Consider the following 11,419-nt stretch of genomic DNA (forward strand, 5'->3'; position numbering starts at 1 on the left):
AAGGAAAGAGTGAAGGAGGAATTGAGAGGTAGGGACTACGAGGAAAAGGGATGGATGAAGGGGGGGGGGGTGAAGGAGAATTAAGGGAGCAGGGACTAGAAGGAAAATATTTGAACAAAATTAGATACATCAGTAGTATGCTGCTACTCTGTTTGATAATTATACAGCAAGAACAAAAGCTAGCTATATTTCCCTGTCACATTCCATCACTCAGGATGGAGCTCATACAAGGTGTTGAGATCCGTCAACCTGAGGTGGGAGACCTCACTGGGTCAGTGAGAATGGCGTCAAGTGTTCCAGCAAGGGTTCATCAGCTACGACAGCTTGAAAGGTTTCCTTCCAGCAAAGCTGCAGTTTCTATCACATAAGAACTGCCACCTCTCAGGGAAACCAGTCCCAGAGTGAGGGGGGGGGATAAGGGGTGGTAAAAGGGGGGTGATAACGAACTAAAGAGGTAGAAACTACGGGCAAAGGACTCTAACCAACTTCCGCAGGGAAATGGGAAAGGGAGCATGAAAAGGGTTAGCTGTCCGGGGCGAGAGTTGTGGGGGTGGTAAACACGTTGCCTGCACCTGAAAACACGGATTGCAGGAGTCAAATGTCTCGCTGCTTCGAAATAGCATGTGGCATCTGCTTCCTCTCATGTTCTCTGCATTCCCCAGCTAGCCCGGCCTGATATTGTTTCTTCTTAATTATGTACAATGTTCTCTCTCTCTCTCTCTCTCTCTCTCTCTCTCTCTCTCTCTCTCTCTCTCTCTCTCTCTCTCTCTCTCTCTCTCTCTCTCTCCTCTCGTAGCGTGACTTGTGTCACTAAGAAAAAAGTGAATAATTGTAGGAGGTGTAAGAGTAGGAGGGGAGGCAGTAAGTGCCACAGCTGCACTACTCAGTCAAGGAGCCCGGGGTGCCATGGCAGTGCCACAGAGAGAGATTTATGCGCATGACAAAAGTTATAAAAACGCTATAAAAAGAGATTGGCGATTTCGTAAGTAATTTTCGAGGCATTCGTGATGATTGTGCGGAAGATGCGAGGCAGCGCAGATAAAGCGAAAGAAAGGTACATAATTATAATTGTAGTAAAAAAAAATTTCAAAACCCGTATGAGTCGTATAGCACAAAAAAAAAGAGGTAAGAGGAGAACTCGTGCACATGATTGTGAGGCAGATCCGCGGTGGATACTTTAGTTCAAGGAGTGGACTTGATTCTTCTGTCCCTGCCTAGATAAAAGACTTGACTTCTTGCCCTGCCTAGATACAAGAATCAGGTTGGTGTGGGAGGTCGTGAGGTAAGGAAATCGTAGAGCCAGATGAGGTGGAGTCTGTCCATGGGTAGTTTGTAGCGCCGACCACACCTGGTGAGAGGCCATGCCATGTACTCCACCTGCAGCTGCTGCTGCCCCCGCGCCGCCTCCTGCGCCCTCTGCTGTCGCACCTCGCTCATCACTCCCAGCATATACTCGTAGGTGAAGTTGAAGAGCACCACGGAGAGGACTAGGACCGAGACTACGTAGAAGATAGGTCCCCAGACCGGTCGACAGCGCTCTAAATCCTGGTGTTCCAGCCCCCCCACAAGCTGGAAGCTAAACACCCGCAGGTAGGCCACAGTCTTTTCGCTGAAGGAGGCGCTGCACTTGCCGAACATCGTGTGCCCCACTACGGCGAAGAAGAAATTGACGACGAAGAAGCACACGAGGAAGCCAAGGACGTACCTGACGGCGCGGCGCACACTGACGATGATGACTGTGACGTTGTTCCAGTGGTAGTTGTTGTAGAGGCAGATCTGGAGCACCGTCAGGAGGAGCATCCCGACTGCGGCCTCGCGCGCGTACCTGTTGTGTTGGACCAGTCTGGCGAAGGGCAGGTGGCGGAATTGCGATCTCAGGTACTCCGCCCGTGACTCCCTCGTCGTTAACTTAGCTTGTGTCTCGGGCGGGGCCTCGTTGTACGCCTGCTGCACCATGCTGTCGAACTGCAGCGCCGCCTCCACATTGAAGTACACGCGGCACGCGCACAGCCCTATGGCGGCTGCACACAGCAACAGCTTGAAGGCGTGTCGGCCGTAGGGGCGTCGAGTAATCATCGCCAGGCGGACGATGAAGCCGGCGATGCAGCACGTCAGCAAGATCGTCAGGAGTGGGAGGAGCAGAGTCTTAGCGTCGTCAGATAAGCCGTGGTAGTTGCCGCGACCACAGAACCCCCTGAAGTAGGCCGTCTCGATGCTGTACACGAACCACCACTGACGCATATCCAGGTTTTCGAAGGCCAACGTCACCCTGACATACACGTCGCTCATCTCGTCGTAGACGGTGAAGTCGTACTGGATGAGTCGCGTGGTATCGTCCAAGTAGTAATGTATCACTTTACTGCCCACGCTGGAGAGACACATCTTGTGGTAGTGACCATAGGTCTCCCGTCTGAGGTCTGGCTTAGGTATATCGAGGACATACCCGTTGCGAGGGTACTGGCACCTGAAGCAGGCACTGCTGAGGAGGTTGCCCAGACCTGCATCTTCGGTGTAGATGATGCCAATAGTGCCATTATCCACGCTTACGCAGTGGATGTCCTGTATGTCCGGTTTGTCCCACTGCTTCCTCCGCTCTACCTGCTGGTACAAGTCCTCCTCGAAGTCGAACCTCCGGGCGCAAGGCTTTCCCCCAACGGGGTAGAGGCAGGAACCGACCTTAGCGAAGAGTAACCTTACCCGTGGGAGCCCAACGGTGCTAACCAGTCCTAGTCCCGGGTGACTGAGCCATCTAGCGAAAAGGCCTTCGTCTTGGAACTTGGCTACTTCCTCAAGCGACATCTGCGCCCCTTCCTCGAACAAGTCGCCCACGTAAGTGCGGTAGGCAGCTCTCTACAGCTCGTTCTGCAAATTGCTGTTGTCGAGCACCATCAGATCGATGGCCATGATAAGGATGAGGATCGCAGAGAGGGTCACACACAGACCATGTTAATACCTCTCCTGCGTCACCGCCCCGACGGGCCTCTCCAACAAACCACATTCTTCGTCCTCCAACACTCCGCCTACTTCCACCTTCATGTCTCGAAAAGAAGAGAAATAACAAAGAGGAAACGTATATTATGTTACCAGTTATGATAGCTGTTGAGAAGTGAGAAATGACGGTTTACACTGGGGGATTATTGTTGAGTAGTAGTGTTGTTGTGAAGGTAGTGTAGTGGTGGATGTTGTGAAGGTAGTGTAGTGGTGGGTGTTGTGAAGGTAGTGTAGTGGTGGGTGTTGTGAAGGTAGTGTAGTGGTGGGTGTTGTGAAGGTAGTGTAGTGGTGGGTGTTGTGAAGGTAGTGTAGTGGTGGGTGTTGTGAAGGTAGTGTAGTGGTGGGTGTTGTGAAGGTAGTGTAGTGGTGGGTGTTGTGAAGGTAGTGTAGTGGTGGGTGTTGTGAAGGTAGTGTAGTGGTGGGTGTTGTGAAGGTAGTGTAGTGGTGAGTGTTGTGAAGGTAGTGTAGTGGTGAGTGTTGTGAAGGTAGTGTAGTGGTGGGTGTTGTGAAGGTAGTGTAGTGGTGGGTGTTGTGAAGGTAGTGTAGTGGTGGGTGTTGTGAAGGTAGTGTAGTGGTGGGTGCTGTGAAGGTAGTGTAGTGGTGGGTGTTGTGAAGGTAGTGTAGTGGTGGGTGTTGTGAAGGTAGTGTAGTGGTGGGTGTTGTGAAGGTAGTGTAGTGGTGGGTGTTGTGAAGGTAGTGTAGTGGTGAGTGTTGTGAAGGGAGTGTGTTGTGAAGGGAGTGTAGTGTGTTGTGGAGTGTAGTGTGTTGTGAAGGGAGTGTAGTGAGTGTGTTGTGAAGGGAGTGTAGTGTGTTGTGGAGTGTAGTGAGTGTGTTGTGAAGGGAGTGTAGTGTGTTGTGGAGTGTAGTGAGTGTGTTGTGAAGGGAGTGTAGTGAGTGTGTTGTGAAAGGAGTGTAGTGGAGGGTGTTGTGAAGGGAGTGTAGTGGTGGGTGTTGTGAAGGTAGTATAGTGGTGGGTGTTGTGAAGGTAGTGTAGTGGTGGGTGTTGTGAAGGTAGTGTAGTGGTGGGTGTTGTGAAGGTAGTGTAGTGGTGGGTGTTGTGAAGGTAGTGTAGTGGAGGGTGTTGTGAAGGTAGTGTAGTGGTGGGTGTTGTGAAGGTAGTGTAGTGGAGGTTGTTGTGAAGGTAGTGTAGTGGTGGGTGTTGTGAAGGTAGTGTAGTGGTGGGTGTTGTGAAGGTAGTGTAGTGGTGGGTGTTGTGAAGGTAGTGTAGTGGTGGGTGTTGTGAAGGGAGTGTAGTGGTGGGTGTTGTGAAGGTAGTGTAGTGGTGGGTGTTGTGAAGGTAGTGTAGTGGTGAGTGTTGTGAAGGGAGTGTGTTGTGAAGGGAGTGTAGTGTGTTGTGGAGTGTAGTGTGTTGTGAAGGGAGTGTAGTGAGTGTGTTGTGAAGGGAGTGTAGTGTGTTGTGGAGTGTAGTGAGTGTGTTGTGAAGGGAGTGTAGTGTGTTGTGGAGTGTAGTGAGTGTGTTGTGAAGGGAGTGTAGTGAGTGTGTTGTGAAAGGAGTGTAGTGGAGGGTGTTGTGAAGGGAGTGTAGTGGTGGGTGTTGTGAAGGTAGTATAGTGGTGGGTGTTGTGAAGGTAGTGTAGTGGTGGGTGTTGTGAAGGTAGTGTAGTGGTGGGTGTTGTGAAGGTAGTGTAGTGGTGGGTGTTGTGAAGGTAGTGTAGTGGAGGGTGTTGTGAAGGTAGTGTAGTGGTGGGTGTTGTGAAGGTAGTGTAGTGGAGGTTGTTGTGAAGGTAGTGTAGTGGTGGGTGTTGTGAAGGTAGTGTAGTGGTGGGTGTTGTGAAGGTAGTGTAGTGGTGGGTGTTGTGAAGGTAGTGTAGTGGTGAGTGTTGTGAAGGTAGTGTAGTGGTGGGTGTTGTGAAGGTAGTGTAGTGGAGGTTGTTGTGAAGGTAGTGTAGTGGTGGGTGTTGTAAAGGTAGTGTAGTGGTGGGTGTTGTGAAGGTAGTGTAGTGGTGGGTATTGTGAAGGTAGTGTAGTGGTGGGTGTTGTGAAGGTAGTGTAGTGGTGGGTGTTGTGAAGGTAGTGTAGTGGTGGGTGTTGTGAAGGTAGTGTAGTGGTGGGTATTGTGAAGGTAGTGTAGTGGTGGGTGTTGTGAAGGTAGTGTAGTGGTGGGTATTGTGAAGGTAGTGTAGTGGTGAGTGTTGTGAAGGTAGTGTAGTGGTGGGTGTTGTGAAGGTAGTGTAGTGGAGGTTGTTGTGAAGGTAGTGTAGTGGTGGGTGTTGTGAAGGTAGTGTAGTGGAGGTTGTTGTGAAGGTAGTGTAGTGGTGGGTGTTGTGAAGGTAGTGTAGTGGAGGTTGTTGTGAAGGTAGTGTAGTGGTGGGTGTTGTGAAGGTAGTGTAGTGGTGAGTGTTGTGAAGGTAGTGTAGTGGTGGGTGTTGTGAAGGTAGTGTAGTGGTGAGTGTTGTGAAGGTAGTGTAGTGGTGAGTGTTGTGAAGGTAGTGTAGTGGTGGGTGTTGTGAAGGTAGTGTAGTGGTGAGTGTTGTGAAGGTAGTGTAGTGGTGGGTGTTGTGAAGGTAGTGTAGTGGTGAGTGTTGTGAAGGTAGTGTAGTGGTGGGTGTTGTGAAGGTAGTGTAGTGGTGGGTGTTGTGAAGGTAGTGTAGTGGTGGGTGTTGTAGAGGTAGTGTAGTGGTGGGTGTTGTGAAGGTAGTGTAGTGGTGGGTGTTGTGAAGGTAGTGTAGTGGTGAGTGTTGTGAAGGTATTGTAGTGGTGAGTGTTGTGAAGGTAGTGTAGTGGTGGGTGTTGTGAAGGTAGTGTAGTGGTGAGTGTTGTGAAGGTAGTGTAGTGGTGGGTGTTGTGAAGGTAGTGTAGTGGTGGGTGTTGTGAAGGTAGTGTAGTGGTGGGTATTGTGAAGGTAGTGTAGTGGTGAGTGTTGTGAAGGTAGTGTAGTGGTGGGTGTTGTGAAGGTAGTGTAGTGGTGGGTGTTGTGAAGGTAGTGTAGTGGTGGGTGTTGTGAAGGTAGTGTAGTGGTGGGTGTTGTGAAGGTAGTGTAGTGGTGAGTGTTGTGAAGGTAGTGTAGTGGTGGGTGTTGTGAAGGTAGTGTAGTGGTGGGTGTTTTGAAGGTAGTGTAGTGGTGGGTGTTGTGAAGGTAGTGTAGTGGTGGGTGTTGTGAAGGTAGTGTAGTGGTGGGTGTTGTGAAGGTAGTGTAGTGGTGAGTGTTGTGAAGGTAGTGTAGTGGTGGGTGTTGTGAAGGTAGTGTAGTGGTGGGTGTTGTGAAGGTAGTGTAGTGGTGGGTGTTGTGAAGGTAGTGTAGTGGTGAGTGTTGTGAAGGTAGTGTAGTGGTAAGTGTTGTGAAGGTAGTGTAGTGGTGAGTGTTGTGAAGGTAGTGTTGTGAAGGTAGTGTAGTGGTGGGTGTTGTGAAGGTAGTGTAGTGGAGGGTGTTGTGAAGGTAGTGTAGTGGTGGGTGTTGTGAAGGTAGTGTAGTGGTGGGTGTTGTGAAGGGAGTGTAGTGGTGGGTGTTGTGAAGGTAGTGTAGTGTAGTGGTGAGTGTTGTGAAGGTAGTGTAGTGGTGGGTGTTGTGAAGGGAGTGTAGTGTGTTGTGAAGGGAGTGTAGTGAGTGTGTTGTGAAGGGAGTGTAGTGTGTTGTGGAGTGTAGTGTGTCGTGAAGGGAGTGTAGTGAGTGTGTTGTGAAGGGAGTGTAGTGGAGGGTGTTGTGAAGGGAGTGTAGTGAGTGTGTTGTGAAGGGAGTGTAGTGGAGGGTGTTGTGAAGGGAGTGTAGTGAGTGTGTTGTGAAGGGAGTGTAGTGAGTGTGTTGTGAAGGGAGTGTAGTGGAGGGTGTTGTGAAGGGAGTGTAGTGAGTGTGTTGTGAAGGGAGTGTAGTGGAGGGTGTTGTGAAGGGAGTGTAGTGGAGCGTGTTGTGAAGGGAGTGTAGTGGAGGGTGTTGTGAAGGGAGTGTAGTGAGTGTGTTGTGAAGGGAGTGTAGTGGAGGGTGTTGTGAAGGTAGTGTAGTGGTGGGTGTTGTGAAGGTAGTGTAGTGGTGGGTGTTGTGAAGGTAGTGTAGTGGTGGGTGTTGTGAAGGGAGTGTAGTGTGTTGTGAAGGGAGTGTAGTGTGTTGTGAAGGGAGTGTAGTGTGTTGTAGAGTGTTGTGAGTGTGTTGTGAAGGGAGTGTAGTGAGTGTGTTGTGAAGGGAGTGTAGTGAGTGTGTTGTGAAGGGAGTGTAGTGGAGGGTGTTGTGAAGGGAGTGTAGTGGAGGGTGTTGTGAAGGGAGTGTAGTGGAGGGTGTTGTGAAGGGAGTGTAGTGGAGGGTGTTGTGAAGGGAGTGTAGTGGAGGGTGTTGTGAAGGGAGTGTAGTGGTGGGTGTTGTGAAGGTAGTGTAGTGGAGGGTGTTGTGAAGGTAGCGTAGTGGAGGGTGTTGTGAAGGGAGTGTAGTGGTGGGTGTTGTGAAGGTAGTGTAGTGGAGGGTGTTGTGAAGGTAGCGTAGTGGAGGGTGTTGTGAAGGTAGTGTAGTGGAGGGTGTTGTGAAGGGAGTGTAGTGGAGGGTGTTGTGAAGGGAGTGTAGTGGTGGGTGTTGTGAAGGGAGTGTAGTGGTGGGTGTTGTGAAGGTAGTGTAGTGGAGGGTGTTGTGAAGGTAGCGTAGTGGAGGGTGTTGTGAAGGGAGTGTAGTGGTGGGTGTAGTGGAGTGTAGTGGGTGTTGTGAAGGGAGTGTAGTGGTTTCTTCAGTGTGTAGACACGTGCATCGCTCTGAATATAAACAAGGCAATTGGATAATGTCTTCAGTGCAGGGAGTCAGGGGAAGAGGGAGTCAAGGGAGGGAGGAGTGCAGGGTGTCAAGGGAGGGATTAGGGCAGGGTGTCCGGGGAGGGAGGTGTGCATGGTGTCAGGGGAGGGAGGAGTGCAGGGTGTCAGGGGAGGGAGGAGTGCACGGTGTCAGGGGAGGGAGGAGGGCATGGTGTCAGGGGAGGGAGGTGTGCAGGGTGTCAGGGGAGGGAGGAGTGCAGGGTGTCAGGGGAGGGAGGAGTGCAGGGTGTCAGGGGAGGGAGGAGTGCAGGGTGTCAGGGAAGGGAGGAGTTCAGGGAGTCAGGGGAAGAGGGAGTCAAGGGAGGGAGGAGTGCGGGGTGTCAGGGGAGGGAGGAATGCAGGGTGTCAGGGAAGGGAGGAGTTCAGGGAGTCAGGGGAAGAGGGAGTCAAGGGAGGGAGGAGTGCAGGGTGTCAGGGGAGGGAGGAGTGCAGGGTGTCAGGGGAGGGAGGAGTGCAGGGAGTCAGGGGAAGAGGGAGTCAAGGGAGGGAGGAGTGCAGGGTGTCAGGGGAGGGAGGAGTGTAGGGTGTCAGGGGAGGGAGGAGTGCAGGGTGTCAGGGGAGGGAGGAGTGCAGGGTGTCAGGGGAGGGAGGAGTGCAGGGTGTCAGGGGAGGGAGGAGTGCAGGGTGTCAGGGAAGGGAGGAGTTCAGGGAGTCAGGGGAAGAGGGAGTCAAGGGAGGGAGGAGTGCAGGGTGTCAGGGGAGGGAGGAGTGTAGGGTGTCAGGGGAGGGAGGAGTGCAGGGTGTCAGGGGAGGGAGGAGTGCAGGGTGTCAGGGGAGGGAGGAGTGCAGGGTGTCAGGGGAGGGAGGAGTGCAGGGTGTCAGGGAAGGGAGGAGTTCAGGGAGTCAGGGGAAGAGGGAGTCAAGGGAGGGAGGAGTGCGGGGTGTCAGGGGAGGGAGGAATGCAGGGTGTCAGGGGAGGGAGGAGTGCAGGGTGTCAGGGGAGGGAGGTGTGCAGGGTGTCAGGGGAGGGAGGAGTGCAGGGTGTCAGGGGAGGGAGGAGTGCAGGGTGTCAGGGGAGGGAGGAGTGCAGGGTGTCAGGGGAGGGAGGAGTGCAGGGTGTCAGGGGAGGGAGGAGTGCAGGGTGTCAGGGGAGGGAGGAGTGCAGGGTGTCAGGGGAGGGAGGAGTGCAGGGTGTCAGGGGAGGGAGGAGTGCAGGGTGTCAGGGGAGGGAGGAGTGCAGGGTGTCAGGGGAGGGAGGTGTGCAGGGTGTCAGGTGAGGGAGGAGTGCAGGGTGTCAGGGGAGGGAGGAGTGCAGGGTGTCAGGGGAGGGAGGAGTGCAGGGTGTCAGGGGAGGGAGGAGTGCAGGGTGTCAGGGGAGGGAGGAGTGCAGGGTGTCAGGGAAGGGAGGAGTTCAGGGAGTCAGGGGAAGAGGGAGTCAAGGGAGGGAGGAGTGCGGGGTGTCAGGGGAGGGAGGAATGCAGGGTGTCAGGGAAGGGAGGAGTTCAGGGAGTCAGGGGAAGAGGGAGTCAAGGGAGGGAGGAGTGCAGGGTGTCAGGGGAGGGAGGAGTGCAGGGAGTCAGGGGAAGAGGGAGTCAAGGGAGGGAGGAGTGCAGGGTGTCAGGGGAGGGAGGAGTGCAGGGTGTCAGGGGAGGGAGGAGTGCAGGGTGTCAGGGGAGGGAGGAGTGCAGGGTCTCAGGGGAGGGAGGAGTGCAGGGTGTCAGGGGAGGGAGGAGTGCAGGGTGTCAGGGGAGGGAGGAGTGCAGGGTGTCAGGGGAGGGAGGTGTGCAGGGTGTCAGGGGAGGGAGGAGTGCAGGGTGTCAGGGGAGGGAGGAGTGCAGGGTGTCAGGGGAGGGAGGAGTGCAGGGTGTCAGGGGAGGGAGGAGTGCAGGGAGTCAGGGGAGGGAGGAGTGCAGGGTGTCAGGGGAGGGAGGAGTGCAGAGTGTCAGGGGAGGGAGGTGTGCAGGGTGTCAGGGGAGGGAGGAGTGCAGGGTGTCAGGGGAGGGAGGAGTGCAGGGTGTCAGGGGAGGGAGGAGTGCAGGGTGTCAGGGGAGGGAGGAGTGCAGGGTGTCAGGGGAGGGAGGAGTGCAGGGTGTCAGGGAAGGGAGGAGTTCAGGGAGTCAGGGGAAGAGGGAGGAGGGCGGGGTGTCAGGGGAGGGAGGAATGCAGGGTGTCAGGGAAGGGAGGAGTTCAGGGAGTCAGGGGAAGAGGGAGTCAAGGGAGGGAGGAGTGCAGGGTGTCAGGGGAGGGAGGAGTGCAGGGAGTCAGGGGAAGAGGGAGTCAAGGGAGGGAGGAGTGCAGGGTGTCAGGGGAGGGAGGAGTGCAGGGTGTCAGGGGAGGGAGGAGTGCAGGGTGTCAGGGGAGGGAGGAGTGCAGGGTGTCAGGGGAGGGAGGAGTGCAGGGTGTCAGGGGAGGGAGGAGTGCAGGGTGTCAGGGGAGGGAGGAGTGCAGGGAGTCAGGGGAGGTAGGAGTGCAGGGTGTCAGGGGAGGGAGGAGTGCAGGGTGTCAGGGGAGGGAGGAGTGCAGGGTGTCAGGGGAGGGAGGAGTGCAGGGTGTCAGGGGAGGGAGGAGTGCAGGGTGTCAGGGGAGGGAGGAGTGCAGGGTGACAGGGGAGGGAGCAGTGCAGGGTGTCAGGGGAGGGAGGAGTGCAGGGTGTCAGGGGAGGGAGGAGTGCAGGGTGTCAGGGGAGGGAGGAGTGCAGGGTGTCAGGGAGGGAGGAGTGTCAGGGTGTCAGGGGAGGGAGGAGTGCAGGGGTGTCAGGGGAGGGAGGTCAAGGGAGGGAGGAGTGCAGGGTGTCAGGGGAGGGAGGAGTGCAGGGTGTCAGGGGAGGGAGGAGTGCAGGGTGTCAGGGGAGGGAGGAGTGCAGGGTGTCAGGGGAGGGAGGAGTGCAGGGTGTGCAGGGTGTCAGGGGAGGGAGTGCAGGGTTTCAGGGGAGGGAGGAGTGCAGGGTGTCAGGGGAGGGAGGAGTGCAGGGTGTCAGGGGAGGGAGGAGTGCAGGGTGTCAGGGGAGGGAGGAGTGCAGGGTGTCAGGGGAGGGAGGAGTGCAGGGTGTCAGGGGAGGGAGGAGTGCAGGGTGTCAGGGGAGGGAGGAGTGCAGGGTGTCAGGGGAGGGAGGAGTGCAGGGTGTCAGGGGAGGGAGGAGTGCAGGGTGTCAGGGGAGGGAGGAGTGCAGGGTGTCAGGGGAGGGAGGAGTGCAGGGTGTCAGGGGAGGGAGGAGTGCAGGGTGTCAGGGGAGGGAGGAGTGCAGGGTGTCAGAGGGAGGGTGCAGGGGTCAGGGGAGGGAGGAGTGCAGGGTGTCAGGGGAGGGAGGAGTGCAGGGTGTCAGGGGAGGGAGGAGTGCAGGGTGTCAGGGGAGGGAGGAGTGCAGGGTGTCAGGGGAGGGAGGAGTGCAGGGTGTCAGGGGAGGGAGGAGTGCAGGGTGTCAGGGGAGGGAGGAGTGCAGGGTGTCAGGGGAGGGAGGAGTGCAGGGTGTCAGGGGAGGGAGGAGTGCAGGGTGTCAGGGGAGGGAGGAGTGCAGGGTGTCAGGGGAGGGAGGAGTGCAGGGTGTCAGGGGAGGGAGGAGTGCAGGGTGTCAGGGGAGGGAGGAGTGCAGGGTGTCAGGGGAGGGAGGAGTGCTGGGTGTCTGGGGAGGGAGGAGTGCAGGGTGTCAGGGGAGGGAGTGCAGGGTGTCAGGGGAGGGAGGAGTGCAGGGTGTCAGGGTAGGGAGGAGTTCAGGGTGTCAGGGGAGGGAGGAGTGCAGGGTGTC

At 55.7% G+C, this 11,419-nt stretch overlaps 1 protein-coding gene across 1 annotated transcript; it reads right to left on the bottom strand.

Annotated features, from left to right (window-relative positions):
- Positions 1-1,113: 1,113 nt before the first annotated feature.
- LOC128692533 (polycystin-2) lies at positions 1,114-3,099 on the bottom strand. Its single transcript, XM_053781683.2, has one exon. The coding sequence runs from the start codon at positions 2,797-2,799 to the stop codon at positions 1,258-1,260; it is 1,542 nt and encodes a 513-aa protein (XP_053637658.1). The 5' UTR covers positions 2,800-3,099; the 3' UTR covers positions 1,114-1,257.
- Positions 3,100-11,419: the final 8,320 nt, after the last annotated feature.

Source organism: Cherax quadricarinatus, chromosome 30 (assembly GCF_038502225.1).
Source record: "Cherax quadricarinatus isolate ZL_2023a chromosome 30, ASM3850222v1, whole genome shotgun sequence".
Lineage (NCBI taxonomy): Eukaryota > Metazoa > Arthropoda > Malacostraca > Decapoda > Parastacidae > Cherax > Cherax quadricarinatus.

Excerpts from the sequence above, each read along its gene's own strand:
- LOC128692533 (XM_053781683.2), bottom strand. The coding sequence starts at position 2,799 with ATGTCGCTTGAGGAAGTAGCCAAGTTCCAAGACGAAGGCCTTTTCGCT.